This window comes from Mytilus edulis, chromosome 10 (genome assembly GCF_963676685.1).
Source record: "Mytilus edulis chromosome 10, xbMytEdul2.2, whole genome shotgun sequence".
Classification (NCBI taxonomy): Eukaryota; Metazoa; Mollusca; class Bivalvia; order Mytilida; family Mytilidae; genus Mytilus; species Mytilus edulis.
Window position 1 is genome coordinate 78931953 of NC_092353.1, and position 21115 is coordinate 78953067.

Consider the following 21115-nt stretch of genomic DNA (forward strand, 5'->3'; position numbering starts at 1 on the left):
AATACCAGCATATAAGAACACACGATACTTTCTAGAGCATAATTATACAGTTTTCAGTAATAAAGATCTCAAAAGAGGGTGACTGGGCAATGAACTCTTCATTAACTATTTGGCGGGAAATTAATGCACTGTTTCATTGCATAGCAACAAATACCTGTTCATTAAGTCTTTCCCAACAAAAAGAAAAACAAATAGTCGAAAGCTGAATTCTGTGAAGGTGTCTGACCACTCATTTTACCCTTTTTAATTTATGTTAACGAAACTCTTCCCTAAAAAGTGCTTTTAATGTCATTGTTAACTTAAACTAACCAACACATTTGCGGAAATGAAATTTTAAATGAATGAAAAATATTAGCCATTGGACGTCAAGCAAACATTAATCAATCAATCTATTGAGTATTAAAATTTCAAATCAATTTCGGGATTTATTTTCTTTCTTTATTTTCAATGACAGTAATTTAAAGAATAAACTGCGTGTCCGCTTTAGGGGTATTCTTGCCAGTTGAACAGACTTATAATTACATTCAAAAATAAGGATAGATGACATTAAATTCGTTGTCTTTTGTTTTAAAACATCGTTGGTCAAATAGCTAAAGTATTCCATATACGTTGTGAGACGAAGACTATTTTAATAAGGACGTTCCCGATTATGAATAAATTTGGTTGACGTTTTTCACACTTGAAAAGAATATCTATTCGTAATTTTTCGATTCCATTCCAAGAAGATCCTTAAATTTCCTGTCAATTTTTTAAAACATCTTTTTTTTCAAATAGCTGAAGTATTCATGCGTTGTGAGATTTATATTTTGATGAGAACATTAATTCTTAAATAGGTAAATAAAGATCGCTTTGGATGGACTAAATTATATAATTAGGGCCCCGCCTTTAGGCGGGTCGCCCTATAGTGATCAGTCTGTCCGTCCGTCAGTCCGTCCGTAACACTTTAACTTTGTGTCCGCTCCATATCTAGAGAACCATTATGATTTCATACTTTATACTTTACATGTTTATTAACCACCACCAGAGGGCGTGTCATGATGTATGTACAACTTCCTAGGCCAAAGGTCAAGGTCAAAATACTTGGTTTCAGTTGACAACCCTGTGTCCTGTGGTGAAGATCGTGTCCGCTCTATATCTTGAGAACCGTTATGATTTCAAAGTTTATACTTGACATCCATTTTAACCAACACCAGAGGGTGTGTCATGATGTATGTACAACTTCCTAGGTCAAAGGTCAAGGTCAAAAACTTTGGTTTCAGTTGAAAACCCCGTGTCCTGTGGTGAAGATCGTGTCCGCTCCATATCTAGATAACCGTTATGATTTCAAAGTTTATACTTGACATCCATTTGAACCACCACCAGAGGGCGTGTCATGATGTATGTACAACTTCCTAGGTCAAAGGTCAAGGTCAAAAAAACTTTGGTTTCAGTTGACAACCCCGTGTCCTGTGGTGAAGATCGTGTCCGCTCTATATCTTGAGAACCGTTATGAATTCAAATATTATACTTGACATCCATTTTAACCAACACTAGACACTGCCAGAGGGTGTGTCATGATGTATGTACAACTTCCTAGGTCAAAGATCAAGGTCAAAAACTTTGGTTTCAGTTGACAACCCCGTATCCTGTGGTGAAGATCGTGTCCGCTCCATATCTAGATAACCGTTATGATTTTATACTTAATACTTAGCATGTTTATTAACCAACACCAGAGTGTGTGTGATGATGTATGTACAACTTCCTAGGTCAAAGGTCAAGGTCAAAAACTTTGGTTTCAGTTGACAACCCCGTGTCCTGTGGTGATGATCGTGTCCGCTCCATATCTAGATAACCGTTATGATTTTATACTTAATACTTAACATGTTTATTTACCAACACCAGAGGGTGTGTCATGATGTATGTACAACTTCCTAGGTCAAAGGTCAAGGTCAAAAACTTTGGTTTCAGTTGACAACCCCGTGTCCTGTGGTGAAGATCGTGTCCGCTCCATATCTAGATAACCGTTATGATTTCAAACTTAATACTTAACATGTTTATTAACCAACACCAGAGGGTGTGTCATGATGTATGTACAACTTCCTAGGTCAAAGGTCAAGGTCAAAAACGTTGGTTTCAGTTGACAACCCCGTGTCCTGTGGTGAAGATCGTGTCCGCTCCATATCTAGATAACCGTTATGATTTTATACTTCATACTTAACATGTTTATTAACCAACACCAGAGGGTGTGTCATGATGTATGTACAACTTCCTAGGTCAAAGGTCAAGGTCAAAAACTTTGGTTTCAGTTGACAACCCCGTATCCTCTGGTGAAGATCGTGTCCGCTCCATATCTAGATAACCGTTATGATTTCAAAGTTTATACTTGACATCTATTTTAACCACCACCAGAGGGCGTGTCATGATGTATGTACAACTTCCTAGGTCAAAGGTCAAGGTAAACAAAACTTTGGTTTCAGTTGACAACCCCGTGTCCTGTGGTGAAGATCGTGTCCGCTCTATATCTTGAGAACCGTTATGATTTCAAATATTATACTTGCAATCCATTGTAACCACCCCCAGAGGGCGTGTCATGATGTATGTACAACTTCCTAGGTCAAAGATCAAGGTCAAAAACTTTGGTTTCAGTTGACAACCCCGTGTCCTGTGGTGAAGATCGTGTGCGCTCCATATCTAGAAACCGTTATGATTTTATACTTAATACTTAGCATGTTTATTAACCAACCCTAGAGTGTGTGTCATGATGTATGTACAACTTCCTAGGTCAAAGGTCAAGGTCAAAAACTTTGGTTTCAGTTGACAACCCCGTGTCCTGTGGTGAAGATCGTGTCCGCTCCATATCTAGATAACCGTTATGATTTCAAAGTTTATACTTGACATCCATTTGAACCACCACCAGAGGGCGTGTCATGATGTATGTACAACTTCCTAGGTCAAAGGTCAAGGTCAAAAAAACTTTGGTTTCAGTTGACAACCCCGTGTCCTGTGGTGAAGATCGTGTCCGCTCTATATCTTGAGAACCGTTATGAATTCAAATATTATACTTGACATCCATTTTAACCAACACTAGACACTGCCAGAGGGTGTGTCATGATGTATGTACAACTTCCTAGGTCAAAGGTCTGTCTGTCTGTTGGTCTGTCCATCGCTAACAAATTTGATCAACTTATTTCCCCCCACGTTATTGACAGCGGGACCCACATCTCAATGGTATCTAGTTGCAATTGTTAATGATCTGTCTGAAATATTGCCGATTCTAATTTTTTAGTTCATACACTCGTGTTTAGAAGGCTATTTTTATTGATAAATTTATTCAATTAAAATACTTCAGTATTTTATCGTTACAAAAGTAACCAGAAGTCATAATTCATTTAAAAGTGAGCTTATGCAAAATATATAAAAAAAATTATACAACAGCTATCCAGTTAGTGTGCGACCTTATTACTCCCGTAAATTAATTTTAATTCTTTTTCTTACATTTCTGTGTCTAAAACTATAACTGACTCCCGTATATCATTCATACGAAATGTTATTCACACCTGAAATGGTGAACCGTTACGCCTAGATGTCACTGAATGAAGATCAAAAGATTAGAATTACACAATAGTAATCTTTAAATTACCTTGAGTTTAACTACGTATTCAACATTCACTAAGTGTCAGAAATTAACACACAATTTATTTCCACAGTACAAGCAAGTGAAAATGTTTGCTGCAATGAAGCAAAAAGTTCAGAATACAAACATGTATTTTTTAATACACTATCGATCATGTCAGTTTCATATGTCTGTTAAAAGTATTTGCAGAAAAAAAATCATAAAAATGTTCTATTGTAATATGAGGCAGGCATTACCTGTAAATGGGGACGATGTCTGTATGAATTATTTTTTTGTAACTTAAACATTTGTTAAAAAAAAAGAAACGGAAATACCGTAACGTTTCCGATTTTGGTTTTGTTATTAGGGATTTTAGTTGTGACGTTATTTAAGTTATGACGTCATGTACAATGTAAACAAAGAAACGCTATCATCAGGTAACTTTTTTTCATATCAAGGAATTATTAAAATGCGTTCCTTCCTATTTTATACTAGACTGATAAATATATATTTTACTCAAAGTTTAATACAAACGAGACCGGAAAAAGGAAGTACATTGTAGATTTCTGCGCAGATGCGGGAATTCAAAACATGACATAAACAAAAATTGAACGATTTTTAGTTCATTAGAACAATGAAATTTCCCGATTTTTTTTTTTTTTTTTTATTGATTTTTCTACTGTTATTGGGGACTTCGTCCCCATATTATTTACTTTAATTACTAAAATTCGTATACAAAAATCCACACATAAATCCTACAATCTAATTTTAAAAGTTGCATGGCTATCACTTACTTTTCGTTGGTTAATAGCTACACCAAAAGTCGCCGATGCGCTTTAAATAAAGTTATTAGATGGTTAACGAACAAGACTTAAATGAGATTAATTTCACTTCCGGCATGCAAAAAGACTTAAAAGAGGGACGAAAGATACCAAAGGGACAGTCAAACTCATAAATCTAAAACAAACTGACAACGCCATGGCTAAAAATAAAAAAGACGAACAGAAAAACAATAGTACACACGACACAACATAGAAAACTAAAGAATAAACAACACGAACCCCACCAAAAACTAGGGGTGATCTCAGGTGCTCCGGAAGGGTAAGCAGATCCTGCTCCACATGTGGCACCCGTCGTGTTGCTTAAGTGATTACAAATCCGGTAAATAGTCTAATTCGGTAGGTCATATTCATGAAAGGGAAGGGGATTGTAGTTACGACGTAAGGAACATATCCGATATCATTTGTGAAACGGTTATTCCATAACGGTCAACCAACTCGTGATGGCGTCCGTAAAATTTACGAAGGGATGATTTCAACTTCACCATTTGGAACTCTTGGTTTAATAGCTTCCTTGTGAGCAGCAAACCTCTATCAAGAAAATCATGATAGGAAATGCAAGCACGGGAATATCGTATCAATTGGGAGATATATACCCCGTATGCAGGTGCTGCTGGAATGTTGCTACTTAGAAATGGAAAGTTCACAATTGGAAAGCTGAAATCATCTCTTTTGTCGTAAAGTTTTGTTTTCAACCGACCCTCATTGTCAATTTCTAGATGTAAGTCAAGATATGAAGCCGACTTAACTGTATCTGTAGTATCCTTTATCTCTAGTTCGATTGGATAGATGCGTTCCACATAGTCACCAAATTTTGAATTGTTTAGTGAAAGAACATCATCTATATAGCGGAAAGTAGAGTTAAAGGATATTGCTAACTTCTTATCTTTCTTCCTAAGAAGTTCCTGCATGAAGTCAGCCTCATAATAATAAAGAAACAAGTCGGCGAGTAGAGGGGCACAGTTTGTTCCCATTGGAATGCCGACAGTCTGTTGAAAAACACGTCCTCCGAACGTAACAAATATGTTGTCAATCAAGAAATCAAGCATCTTGATAATATCGGTTTCAGAGAATTTTTTGTTTGAATCAGAGTGATTCTTTACAAAGTAGGATTTATCTCTCCCTAAGACAAGATACTTGTATCTACGTTGGCCATTCTTTTTTATGAAGCAAAGTAATATCAACTCTTTCAATTTGTCTTTTAGTTTGGAATGTGGAATACTTGTGTACAGGGTAGAAAAGTCAAATGTTTTAATACTGTTACAAGATGAAAGAGAGTTAGATTGTATGTACTCTAAAAGATCTTTTGAATTTTTAAGTATCCACATCTGATTCACGCCACCTCTAGAATAGGCAGTTTCACAATAACTTTGAAGCCCGTCTTTGATTGCTGATAAAATAGATGTTAATAATTTAGAAAGAGGTTTCGTGGAGCACTTGGAAGACCCAGCAATATACCGTTGTTTGTAAGGACACTTATGTAGTTTAGGTATCCAATACAGTGATGGAAGATCCAGTTCTTCATCTTTGGTTGAAATTCCAAAGGAACATAGAACAGACCTATGATTATCCAGGATTTCCTCTTTGGTAAGTGTCGTGAGGGTATATGTTGAGTTACCAAGTGAATTGTCAATACCTAATTCGTTTATCAAGCAGTTGATGTAGTGACTTTTACACACAAAAACGATGTTATTTGGGGCTTTATCTGCAGGGACAACAACATATTTGTCACATAAGTCAGTAAGTTTGAAGAAATAAAATTAATAATTTTCAATTTTCTTCTTTATTACTTTTCATATCAAAATAAAACTTGGTGAATATGTTTTTTTATGGTATTATGAACATAATAAGATGAAAAGTGAAAAATCGCGAATTATCCCTTTAAATATGTATAAAAAAGAAGTCTCACATAAGATGTTAACTAAAACAAGGATTCGTTTATTCTCTTCAATCAAATCACCTCTTTTGCTGGTCACTTTAAAGAGGCTCGAGGGTACAAAAAAATCAGCAAAAATTGAAACATTTGTTTTTTCATTTCAAATTTTATTTAATATTCTATTAGTTGTTACTTTATGATATGGTACAAAAATCAACCCAAAAAATAAATTTATTTGGCCGAAGATGACTTTTCAAATGAATATATCATTGAAAAAGCTCCAAATTATCTCCCTTTAATGAAATAATGCCATTTTTTTGTATAAAAATTGAAATAACTTTTTTTTAACTCATTGGTGACCCATATTTTTGATTATTTTTTTTAATTCAACTGTACTGAAAAAAAACTAGACTACAGTATTGTAAAATTTATGCGATTTCTGTAACTTATTTTTTTTTATTTTTTATTTTACCTTTTTTTCTCCTATTAGTTCGACAGAAAAAAAGTACCTTAAAATAATGCATGCTTCTTTCAAAGGCAGATTGTGAGCTTAAATGAACGGTGACCCAATATTTTTATTTAAGTTTCTATTAAGTATAGAATAAAGTTTATTTAAAGAAATAAAATAGCGAAATCTATATTTAAAAAAAATAAATTGATTTAGACCCGCGAGCCTCCATAAGAGTTCGATTGTCGAGTGGTCTTACTAAGGTTTTTTTTTATTATGAGCATGATTTTATATCTTCAAAGAATGGATCATCAATCTTAACTCTTATTTAGTAGCATAATTCAAAACAATATTAATGTTGCACTTTGTTTACGTTTTAAATCTAACAAAAGAACAAATACAATGTATACAATTAGAACAATGTTTCATATCAGACAATCCTGTTATCAAAGTAACAAATAATTTTGCAGAACAACTATAATATGTAGTTCTAAATATCACAATTGAATATGTACTAGAATAATCATATTTGAACTTTTGTTGAATTTCTATTGCTATTGCTTTAACATTTTTAATTGAATGTATTTTGCTGTTTGTTTGTGACATCAGGCGCTGTCTGGTAAATTTTTGTTATACGTTTTTGCATACTATTAGTATCTAATAAAAGGAATTGGTAGTTCACCTACATCATTACTAACCTGATGTTGACACGGAGGTTGTGAGTTCGAACCCACACGTGCCACCGTCGTTCGATTCCAATCTTAAGGTGGTACCTAACCCTACAGGGAGATAAATCTGTGAAATCAGCTAAACGTTTTAATTACGTTGTGTTGTTAAGGAAATATTAAGCTTCTTAATGATCAAAGTTAGTGTTTGTCAAACTGCTATATAACCAGTGTAATTTTTCTGATAAATTTGTTGGTTCAAATTTTTGGAAATCTGTTTATTTTCGTCAAAAGGTCAAAGTAAATATTTTTGACAAAATTTTATGAAAATTAAACGAGTCAAATAAATTTAAGTCAAGGTGTTTGGTACAACCTTAATTGATTAGAATTTTCAGTTTTTCTGACAAAGGTGGAGGGTTTTCTCCTGCTTCCTCTATCAATAAATCCAACCTATAGCCAATAATGCAGAAAATGGTGTTAAACACCAACAAACAATCAATTAATCTTAAAATAATAAACTCCCGTCAATTTATTTCTATTATCTTTTGTATTTTTGCTATGGAAATCCCTTAAAACTTTTAGGAATGTTTGTCCTCAATGCTCTTCAACTTCGTACTTTATTTGGCCTTTTTAACTTTTTTGGATTCGAGCGTCACTGATGAGTCTTTTGTAGACGAAACGCGCGTCTGGCGTATATACTAAATTTAGTCCTGGTATCTATGATGAGTTTATTTACAATAACATATACGTTTAAGTTAAGAAAATATATGACATATTTCATCATTTGCAATTGGCAAGATCTACAATCATGTTTTTCTTAGATCAGCATATAATGTTAGGCGATCCACAATCAATCAATCTAAATATCAATGTGTGAATGAAAATTCTACGCAGCACATCTTCAAATAAACACGATTTTTCGGAACTAATGTTCTTCGTAAAATGTCTGCACATCAAAATTGACGCTCCTTTTTTTTGCATGCCATTTAATAACTGAATTACAGGATTAAAGCCATTCATTAGGTCATTACTTAAATAAACTCATCATAGATACAAAGATTAGAATTTTGTATTTGCGCCAGACTCGCGTTTCGACTACAAAAGACTAATCAGTGACGCTCCAATGAAAAAAATTAGACAGTGACAGCTTTTGTGACCCTTTGATCAGAAATGTACTAGGGTTTTTCTCGGCATGTTTGTGAAAGGGGTCTCTTCCGGTATAAATGAAATAACGAAAAGACTTTCTAAGGTTCGGATACTTTATTACCAGAGAATATAAACTCACTTGTGGAGTGAGTTCTCCAGTAAATAAGGAACTTGGCACAAAGTAAACAATCTACATCAGAGTATAGTCATGTCTAGAAAACTGTATATCTGAGTCTAGTAAATATACAATCTGTAAATATGGGTTTCTGAATAATATATTCTGAGTCAATAATGGACGTCTTTCACTGGCCAGTGTCCAGGCAAATTCTACCTAAGGTGCACACAGGAAAATTCAACTTAACAGCCAATAACTAAGAACTAATCAAAACAAGAGTTCAGTTTCAACCCCCATGAATATGTATGAGTAACATTACTCAATACGTAAATTATATACTAAATCAAGTCATAAAAGATAAATATCCTTTAGTAAAAATACTTTGCAAGAGTGAAATAATTCAACTATTAAGACTCAATAAGAATTTGATAAGTAGATTTTTAATATAAATCAATGATTTCAAAAGTGCAAATTACATAATTTATGAAGCATGAATAATCACTCTGCTACATCTTTATGAATCATAAGTGAATGCCATGAAAATACAAATTCACGTGAGGTCAATTTTATATATGGATGGAGATTTTGAATTATCCGCCAGATACCAATGTATGATTTTAACCCTTTTAAAAGTAACCATACGGCTAAATACGATGAATATAATGGGTGATGGTGGAACTGTATACAAGATTTTACAGTCAAATGTTTTGAGAGATAGAACGAATTTCAGAGAAAGATCGAGATTTAAAAGTATTTAGATGTTCTTTATAAAGTTCTGTTTTTCTAAATTCATAGTTAGTCCTTTATTTCATTAGAAAAGTTTTGAACTGTTTCATTTGTGACCAATATAACTTTTTTACAGCTGATATATGAAACTATCACAAAAAAGAATAACTATTAGATGCGAGCTGATAAATCAGAACTCTCATTCAATAGTTATTCATTTTTGTGGAATTCCATACGTCAGCTGTAGAAAAGAGATAGATTTCAAACACTTCTTATAACAAAAATCTATTTTTTTTTATTCATTTAACAAAATGATTATATTTTCATTGTTTATTTCATTATAGCTTCTGATCATCAGTTAACATTGATTCATCTTCATGTATTTATTCTGTCTTCAACAATGATTTGGAACGGAGCAGGTTGTGTATTACTACTAGATCCGCCTAATTTCAATTCCGGATTGGTTCCTTCGGGTAATGTAATCTTGAACCTTTGCATTATCGTTGCAAAAATCAAATGAAGTTCTGGTTTAGCTACCACTTCTCCTAGACACACACGTCTCCCTGCAGAAAATGGTAACCAGCTTTCTGGTTTCATACCAAGCTTTCCATTTTCGTCGAGGTAGCGTGTCGGATCAAATTTCTCAACGTCTATCCAATAGTTAGGATCGTGATGAAGTGCCCAGTGATTAATCATAACGACTGTATCCTGTGGAACATCATAACCTCCTAAAAATATAAACCACTACAAATAATATGTGCAGTTATTTTGAGATGGAGATGAAATTTTGTTTCCAATAAATTTTTAAAAGACAAATCTCAGTCTTTAGTCATCGATTTAAGCTGAAAATTTCAAACATCACAACATTCTTTCAAAATAAAAACTCAACCAACTAACTTATAAAATAACGCTGATACTTACTCATCTGAAGCTATAGCATTGTAACTTAATATCCTCTGATTATGATTCAATTAAAACTTGATTTTTTTTGTCTTAGTAACTAACCGTTAAAACGCCCTAAAGTTCTCTCTTGTACGACTGTTTAAAATCAATTATGTATTAAACGGTTGCCGAATCAAAACTCAATAGATAACGAAGTAATGATGTCACAAGTTTGAGAAATATGGCAACTATTTTTGTGGATGATATATATTAAATTAATTGTCTTCTAATATTCTTTTGACAAGGAGACGGAAATGATAATGACTGATTTATAATAAGAAATATTCTCTGTAAATAATAACATAATAATTTAGTTTCCTTCCCCTTTTAAGGTTCACCAAAACAAATAGACAAGTAAGGCCGAATTTTTAACTCAAAAAGTACTCTGTGTGCAGACTTACCTGTGCAGTTTTGAAGGTTTAAATACCTAGCATTCACTAGATATATAAATTAAATGTATTTTGCATTTCAGAAAGATGAAATCTTTTTTGGATTTTATTGGGCATTTTTTTCCTTCCTGTAGAAGGTGTAAAAATAAACTAAGTTGGGATATAACTTTGAGATGCTCCCTCTCAGGTAAGAACTGGTTTGTCTTCTATTGATTGTCCTTGATTGGCATAGACAATAGATTTCTTCACATTTATAGGTGAGTTAAAGAGTTTATCTGAGTGGACAGTATCAAAGTAATTCAGGTGTTGTTTAGTGTCGGTTAGTGTATAGAAATGTGTATAATATGAAACTTAGAGCGAGGGGCTTATACACCTTTCTATACACTATCCAATTTAGCGCATATTTACAACTTGAGTAATCCTTTAATTAGTCTATTGACATATTGTGGCTGACTAGATGTAGCTCATTTACGTAGTTTTGTAAATCTACTCTCTAATATCATTGTAAAAATTGGATTTCAAAAGGCCCTTGACGTTAGAATGAAAAGAAGGTAGCTGCTGGTGTTAGTATGTTTATTGATATAAAGCCGTGTTTTACTATACATGTACTTATTTCCATGGTAAGATGACAAAATAAATTGACCAAAAGCAGACAATTCTTAAATTGCAGTGACAGCTTTACATTCTTGAAAACATTTTTTTAATTGCACATAAAAACTAAAACTATATTGGAAATGCTTTTAAATGAGTACAAACATGTAGACCCCCCTCCCATATCTTTGGTTGAAACACTTTTAAAAATGGCTGGATCTGCCCCTGGTATGTAACCATAGGTAGTCTAGTGGATAGTTTACATGCATGACATATTTGTCACTGGACATAAGGCAACCAATAATCGAACAATTTATGACGAAATATATCAAATTGCTTTATTGATAATTTCCCTTCAAAAGATTCATGGTTGACTCTTTTTGTGTACAAAGTAAATGCATGGAAGATAAAGGATTACAAATTTTAAATGGGGTTGTACTTTAATCAAGATATAAAGAACCATTATTGTTACTCTTTATTTTAATGAAAGAAGCTTTTAATTGTCAAAAGAAAAATTAGATCAAAAGATTGATTAGTAGGATGTTAAAAATCTGTTTGAAAACTAATTACAAACTATTTAGTTAAATTAGGAACACATGATTTATTTCAAAATAGCCAGTAGCAATTTTTGTTCTAGTATCTTGATTACGATACAATGAAATCTTACCCTTGTGGTCCTTCATGCGGAGTTACTTAGTACACGGAAAAAGTATGTACTATCAAAATTGACGCAAATTCAAGCAATTTGATTAGACGAAAAGTTGTAAATTTGTGCTAATTTTTACATCTTCTGCAGGAAAGAAAAAAAAAATACCCATCAAAATTCAAAACGATTTTACCTTTTTGGAGCACAAAAAGCCTTTAACTGTCATATATCTAGTGGATGTCAGGCCTTAAAACTTTCCAAACTTCACAGGTAAGTCTGTACACTGAGTAGTTTTAGAGGTGAAAATACGGCCATATTTGTCCATTTATTATGATGAACCTTAACAATAACATTACATTCATTGATAAATGAAAAGTAGGTAATTTAACTATTTGTGTCACTTTGGGAGGGGTGACTTTTATTAAACCACATCTTATACAATCAGAATATCTAAAATATTCGTAGTTTTTAAGTATTAAAAAGAAATTGTTTTCTTATGATCAATTTTTGATGTGAGCGTCACTGATGAGTCTTGTGTAGACGAAACGCGCGTCTGGCGAATCAAATTAACGGCCTGGTACCTTTGATAACTATTTACTAGAGTGTATCCCTGCTTATTGTTACTGGGAATTGGTTTCTGTTCATGTCTTACATCAGACAGAGTTACATGTATTTCATTTTTTTAATCAACTTATGAATGAACTGCATGTGAATCGGTAATTGTCCATTATCTTAATGTAATCTTGTTAGTGCAGTAACGATACGACAAAGACTATTGCACTAAATGATGCCACACTTATAAGAACATAATTTATAAAAATCAAGAAAAGATGTCTGACTTCATATTGTTCAAAACAAAAGAAATGTAGCATACAACAAGATGCAATAACTAATCGAATTCGGCTGCAACTGCATAATCCCAATATATCAAGTCTCTAAATAAAAAAGATAAGAGACCACGTTGAAGTCTGATGATTTTAATACTTACCAACTTTTGTATCACACATTGTACTATGAGGCAGACCTACGGGAACAACTGTACCAAGTCTCATGGCTTCATGCAAGGTGGCTTCTGTATAACTGAGATTTTCTCTGTCTTTAATCGTCGGTAGTCTATCTTTTCCTAAATAAAGGTTGACACAAAAGCACGCATTTAAATTTGTACGATAAATGTAGACTACATGTATTATACAAAAATACGAACACGAAGTATGATTGTTAACAAAACAACTATCCAACAATTTTCAAATAAAGTTGATGTAAGTGATTATAGGTAAACATATGGTCTTTGACAAAGTGAAAACCATATACCTTATAGTCTGCTATGAAAGGCACGACTAGAAAAATCTGAAACATTTTCCAATTGACGAAACAAATATGAGAGACATAAACCAACGACAATCACTGAACTACAGGATCCTGACTCTGAACAGACTTTGGAACTTTATAAACTGTAAAATTGTAGTATAGCTTTTTGTTCGGTGTGAGCCAAGGCTCTGTGTTGAAGGCCGTTCATTGACCTATAACGGTTTACTTTTATGAATTGTTTTTTTCGATGGAGAGTTGTCTTATTGGCACTCACACCTCATCTTCCTATATCTATATAATATTATATCATTTTCAGCAACATACTTCTCAAAAGTTTGGTATCATAACATCTGATTTTATTGAATTAACCTCATTTGGGTTGAGAAATAATGATATTGATCGATGGTATGTTGTTTAGCGTACAGAGGCGAACGGAAAAAAGAGTTCATACAATGAGGTTTTATAATCTATAAATCAAACTTGCATCTATTGAGAAAATGAGAATACCAAGAGATTGACAAAATCAATATAAGATACAAATAATACCAAATGTGTTTCAGACAAGAAATACAACAGTTGCCCTCTAGAATACATGAAAAGCTTTTAAAGTGACAGGGCCAAACATTGTGATACTCACCAACAACTCTGTCTATTTCTTCCTGGACTTTACATTGGATATCTGGTAACCCAGCCATGTATCGTACAGCAAAGTACAACGTTATTCTTGATGTGTCAATCATGTCAATACCAGCTATATATAAAAAGAAACACTTTGTAAATGATGAATTCAGTTTGTTCTTATGTTGTTTTAGATCAGACTTGAGTGTTTACGAAGTGTATAACTCCACCATATTATCTAGTTCCCTTTTCCAACTAATGCCCCTATAATCGATTGTTTGGCATTGTAACTACAAGACGTGTCAAATGACGGGGCCCCTCCCAAATGATACATAAGTGAAATGTTATATCTTGGGTAGTTGTGAAATTGAAATTTTAGTTAAAAAATAAATCTATTACTCAAGTAACAATATTCGATCCCTCTATTCATTTTTAAATGCGAAATAGACAAATTTTTGAGGGATAAACAATAATTACTAGTTTTTGCAATTTTAGGGGCCAAAACATATCAAGTTTAAATTTTTCTCAATTAATACAAGAAAATAAAAAGTTCTATCCACCATTTTGTACAAAATGAAATGCCTGTCTCAAGCGATAAATATGACAGTTGTTTTCTATGCGTTTGATGTGATTTAGCTTTTGATTTTGCCATTTAATAAGGGACTTTCCATTATGAATTTTACTTGGAGTTAGGTATTTTTGTTTTTCAATTTGTTTTAAATGAAAGAATCAGGTACAAACATACATTGAAGTTCTTTTTCAATAAATTTGATATATTTCATTGTCTGTTACACATGTTAGGTTCCTTATTCTGTTAATCTTGCAATGAGTTACATTGAAGTTCTTTTTCAATAAATTTGATATATTTCATTGTCTGTTACACATGTTAGGTTCCTTATTCTGTTAATCTTGCAATGAGTTGTGCGTTTTTGCTCCCTGTTGTGACATTTAGGTGATCAACAACAATAAGAGCATTATTGTTTTGCTTTTTGTGTGGTCTAAGTGAGTTCAAGGTTTTTATGTAAAAAAATTATGTTAAAGGTATACCTAAACTACATAAGTGTCCTTACAAACAACGGTATATTGCTGGGTCTTCCAAGTGCTCCACGAAACCTCTTTCTAAATTATTAACATCTATTTTATCAGCAATCAAAGACGGGCTTCAAAGTTATTGTGAAACTGCCTATTCTAGAGGTGGCGTGAATCAGATGTGGATACTTAAAAATTCCAAAGATCTTTTAGAGTACATACAATCTAACTCTCTTTCATCTTGTAACAGTATTAAAACATTTGACTTTTCTACTCTTTACACAAGTATTCCACATTCCAAACTAAAAGACAAATTGAAAGAGTTGGTATTACTTTGCTTCATAAAAAAGAATGGCCAACGTAGATACAAGTATCTTGTCTTAGGGAGGGATAAATCATACTTTGTAAAGAATCTCTCTGATTCAAACAAAAAATTCTCTGAAACCGATATTATCAAGATGCTTGATTTCTTGATTGACAACATATTTGTAACGTTCGGAGGACGTGTTTTTCAACAGACTGTCGGCATCCCAATGGGAACAAACTGTGCCCCTCTACTTGCCGACTTGTTTCTTTATTATTATGAGGCTGACTTCATGCAGGAACTTCTTAGGAAGAAAGATAAGAAGTTAGCAATATCCTTTAACTCTACTTTCCGCTATATAGATGACGTTCTTTCACTAAACAATTCAAAATTTGGTGACTATGTGGAACGCATCTATCCCATCGAATTGGAGATAAAGGATACTACAGATACAGTTAAATCGGCTTCATATCTTGACTTACATCTAGAAATTGACAATGAGGGTCGGTTGAAAACAAAACTTTACGACAAAAGAGATGATTTCAGCTTTCCAATTGTGAACTTTCCATTTCTAAGTAGCAACATTCCAGCAGCACCTGCATACGGGGTATATATCTCCCAATTGATACGATATTCCCGAGCTTGCATTTCCTATCATGATTTTCTTGATAGAGGGTTACTGCTCACAAGGAAGCTATTAAACCAAGAGTTCCAAATGGTGAAGTTGAAATCATCCCTTCGTAAATTTTACGGACGCCATCACGAGTTGGTTGACCGTTATGGAATAACCGTTTCACAAATGATATCGGATATGTTCTTTACGTCGTAACTACAATCCCCTTCCCTTTCATGAATGTGACCTACCGAATTAGACTATTTACCGGATTTGTAATCACATAAGCAACACGACGGGTGCCACATGTGGAGCAGGATCTGCTTACCCTTCCGGAGCACCTGAGATCACCCCTAGTTTTTGGTGGGGTTCGTGTTGTTTATTCTTTAGTTTTCTATGTTGTGTCATGTGTACTATTGTTTTTCTGTTTGTCTTTTTCATTTTTAGCCATGGCGTTGTCAGTTTGTTATAGATTTATGAGTTTGACTGTCCCTTTGGTATCTTTCGTCCCTCTTTTATCATAGTATATTTGTTCTTTTGCAAAAGAGGGGCGAACGTTACCAGAGGGACAGTCAAACTCATAGATTGAAAATAAACTGACAATTCCATGGATAGAAAAATAAAAATATATGTTGATCCAATACTTATAAGTTCTTAATGTGCCACATATTTGTGAACTCCCCGTTAAATACATCTAATATCGCTTGTCTAAGATGTGTGTTTTTTAACTGAGATAATATTTCCTCGTTGATATCTTACCACTAAATATATCCATTAGCGTTTGTCTAAGATGTGTGTTCGTTAACTGAGACAACACTTCATCGTTCTCTTCTTGTTCTGCTTCTTTTCTTGCCAGTATCAAGGAATCAGTAAAATCTCTTATTTTGTCTGAAATCATTAATGCGAATATTTCTAGTTTAATAAACAATATATTATAACAATTTTTTGCAGTTACGATTTTGAAGGTTTTACAGATCTAATGAGAGAAAAACTAATAATTACGATATATTTGTTATTTATTTATATTCTAGTAATATAAACTTCCATCGCATCCAGTCATATAAAAAATAAAGCTGTGAAGAACAGTTCAATGGGAATCCATATTAAACATTATGCATAAATAGTTATCAAAGGTATTTGACTTATAAATCAATACGCCAGTCGCGCTTTTCGTCTAAGACTTATCAGTGACGCTCAGATCAAAATAGTATTAGAGCCAAACAAGTTTAAAGTTGAAGAGCATTTATTACCAAAAATTACAAAAAAGTGTGCCAATTACGTCTAAGGTTATTTATGCCTGGATAATTCGCACTTTTCTAGATCATTTTGTTTTATGGATTAGCTAAAGTAACATTTAAGTCAGCAACTTTCATAGAAGGCTAAAATAGATATGCATTATAAAGGCTTACATAAAGTTACAATTATAAACATTTCAGGTTTAAATAGATCTGTTTTTGTCAACATAAAAATGTTAAGATTCTTTAAATCTGCGGTGAACTGAATTAGTAGGGTTCGTGTTTCTTTTCTCTTTTTTTTTCTGTTAAAAATTGTCTTTTGTTTACTGTTGTTTTCTTTTTGTCTGTTTGTCTTTTTCATTTGGAAATTGCGTTGCCAGTTTATTTTCGACTTATGAGTTCAAATTTCCCTTTGATATACTTGACCTCTATCTTTACTTAATGACGATCGCCTAACTCACATAGGCTACGAATTAAAAAATGCGTTTAACAACAGGTTTTATAAAGTTGTGTAAATATATGTAGGCAGTCATGACTCCTAAAATATTTGAACTATAAACCTATAGAAAACATGAGGAGATGACATGAATACAAAGCGGAGTAAACCGATAGGGGCGTGTATTTTTTTTCTTCTTTTCAGTAAAACGTTCTTATACCAATGCAATAACACTCTTTCTTTGTTGCTAAACGGAGCTTCCGTAACAGATGGCAGCACATAACCATTACAATGTTGATTTTGTTTAGAATCACAATTTAATTTAAACTCAGATAATTTGTGGGAGTAATAACAACATTTTTAAACTTGTCTTATAACAATGGTTATTAATTTGGTCTCTTGCCTTATTGGCAATCATACTACATCTTCTTTTTTTTTATATATATCAAGAATGTACCTTTTTTAGGGTTTTCTTTCTTTTATTTGTACTTGTATGTTATTTCTCCATTATATATATTCAAATGTCACACCTGAAATTTTCCTTTTTCAAATCTTATTTTAATCTGAAGCACGCATGAAGCCTACAATTGTCTTTTTACATCTGACGCAAAATATCTACTTGATTGCTTATTGTTCGGATTCCAAAGATGAAAACAATGTTTTACAGTTTTTTTTCTTTGTTTTTTTAATTCAAAATAATGTATTTTTATATATTAATTGTTTTTCAAATGGCATTTAGATAACTGTAAGCTTGGGTCTAGTGTGCGTTGTTATGTTTATTTCAATTACTGACAGAAATGTTTTTAATGCGAGCTTAAACGTCCATGCATTAATATTTTCCAATTATTCTATTGACCTAACTGCGGATTAAAACAAAGTCTCATTCACTCGTGATTAGTACACATCCACGAGACCACTATGTGTGGAGCTGAGGTGTAACTAAATTTCCACTCATATCCATTCATTGCTTACCTTTTCCCAAAACACACAGCATTTAGAATATTGGACACCATTAGATCTATTTAATTTTCTGGATTAAATGCTCCGGTTTCTTTTGCCATTAAGGGCAAACATTTATTCGTTGACTCATGAAGCACTGCTTCGAAATGAGTTCCAATCATATATTGCCTACAAAAAAGGTTCCTGTTTTTTCACTTTAATGATAATCATTTCAATTCCCTTTTCAATTATCACCAGTAATGCTTGTAATGTTTTCATGTGTTTTGAAGCGAGTCGGGCACAACATATTTGCAAATGTAGTTTTGTTTTGTAAATTATCCTCCTTAATATAAAGCATGTCGGATATACTGTCTTATACGGGTATGAATAATTAGAATACTAATGTTCACGCCAATATAATTGTTTGTTTACATAATGTTGATTTGTTAAACCGGGTCGTTGACTTATCCAACGCCTTGTAAACAATCAAATCACAACCACATGGTTAAGCAAGAAAAAAGGTATTGGCACTTTTATTTTCTGTTTAGGATCACTGGTACAAATTATCAAAGTTATAGAGTAGGTCGACTATTCAGCATTTTATTATTATCTGTAAATAATTTCGTTGAAAAGGAGACTGTACTACCATAGATAACTGAACGAAAGCTTGTTTTGTTTATTACTTGGACCAATGTGATTTAGAATGACATCAGAATAACTTTTCTCCCGCAGGTTAATTCGGACAGCCCAATCAGGTTTTGACAAAATGTCAATGAGTTAATCAAACTTATATATCAGTATAAAGATATTAATTGACAGTGCTTCGTAAGCCTTTGAAGGCTGGCTGATTGACTTTGTATTAATGTATGTTAAAATGTTATATCAGGTTGCACTATAAATAAGTGTTCTACCCCGTCATTCTAAATGTATTTGTTTTATATTGTTTATGCTAAATATGTTATAATGTATGTTGGGTTTAGATTGTCTGTTAATTCATCCTCATCCTTTGTATTGTATAGTCTTAGGCTTATAACATGTTTGCAAAGGAACAACTGAGACTTCCATGTATATCAATGATTCAAGCGTTTCATATATCTTTTATTTTTGTGCACGGTTATTTTTTACCATGACCTTATACGTCAATAGTTCCATTTATTATTGATAATTAGACGTATTACTAGAATTATTTCACTTGACTGGGCGGAGTTTAAGAAGTTCGTTCATTTAAAACCAGCCCATCTGTAGACAGGAGTTTTGGGATAAGCTCCGCAATGAAGTGTCCAGTTATTCGTCCCATATCATACACTCAGTTCTTTTGTATATGCGTTTTGTGACACTGATTAGTGATTATAATTCAATAATAGTTATAACGGCAATCCTCCTTATCACACACATCTTCAAATAGACTGTCCTTATGCAAATTAAAACATAAGCTCCGCCCGATCAGTTGAAATAACATTGGTAATATACGAGTATAAAAAGACAAAAACAATTGGCCACTTGGAGAGTAGGTGGGTTGGACAGCATGAATTATTAACGAACAGACCGGTTTCCGTGTCTATTTTATGGTAAATAACGCCAAACGCTGTTCGAGATGCATAAAATTATTCAGAATGCTGTATATGACTTATTATAGTGAGTTGAACATAAAGAGTCAACACAACTAATGCAGATAATTTGTGAGCTTGTCCTTATACCCATATGTTTGCTGCTTGAAACGCTTGAAGTTCAGAGGGATTTTGTACCTTACTCTCTGTGATTCATAAAAGTGCATTGATTTAGAAAGACATATAAAAACATAAAACAACAATTCAATGATCATAAATCGTAATCACAAAATGGTCTTGACAGTGGACACCAAACTATGGATTTTACCACGTGAAAAACAATGCACATGTGCTTTCAATAAAAATAAATTAAACCTGCTGATTACTATTTTGACGATAAGAAGACGGATAAAATGTCATAACTATCCTGTAAAATTTGCTATTTGTGCAAAATAAATGGGAACCTTATCCTCAGAAAGCTCTGATGGGGTTCTTGTTGTTCAGTCTTTAGTAGACTGTTGTTTTTTTCTTTCTCAATTCTTTTTTTCCTCTTCGTTATCAGTTTATCTTTGACATGAATTTGAAATCCCTTTACTGCCACTTTTATACCAGAATGTTAGACTTAAGTATACACTTTTCTTCCATTGCGTTCTATTTGTTTATGAAAGCAATTGCTATTCCAATAAGTATTATTTTTATTTATATACATATAAAGACTATATTCTGTAAACCAATTCATTTTACGTTAAACTATATTTAGGATATTATCTTTAAGACAGGGAACATAAAACAGCTACTCGTATTTGACTAGATAGAATAAATCAAACTTATACCTTAATGCCTTTCCCGCAATTTTTCTGTGCAGTTTCCATGTTGGTGTATTATTCGCAAAAGCAATATTTTTACCTCCTTCGCTGAACCTATCAACTTCAATGTAAAATGTTTGATTTTATACAAAATGAATATCTGTCACATTTTTAAAAGAATGATTTGGTTGTTGTCGCTTTGACACATTCTCCATTTCCTTTCTCAATTTTAAGTAACTAATTGTTTCCCCGGTATAAAAAGTTAAGACCGACTAACCGGCAAATTGCATTTCTTAAGAAAACGC

General features: G+C 32.9%; 1 protein-coding gene across 4 annotated transcripts in view; it reads right to left on the bottom strand.

Moving 5' to 3' along the window:
* Positions 1-9105: 9105 nt before the first annotated feature.
* Positions 9106-21115, bottom strand: part of LOC139491985 (steroid 17-alpha-hydroxylase/17,20 lyase-like) — a 136498-nt gene continuing 124488 nt past the window's right edge. For all 4 annotated transcript variants that reach the window (XM_071279990.1, XM_071279988.1, XM_071279989.1 and 1 more), the window contains 4 exons: positions 16607-16735; positions 13921-14034; positions 12964-13098; positions 9106-10135 (listed from right to left, as the gene is read on the bottom strand). In XM_071279990.1, the coding sequence (XP_071136091.1) occupies positions 9783-10135; positions 12964-13098; positions 13921-14034; positions 16607-16735 (731 nt within the window). In that variant the 3' untranslated portion in view covers positions 9106-9782. The remainder of the gene's footprint in view (positions 10136-12963; positions 13099-13920; positions 14035-16606; positions 16736-21115) is intronic.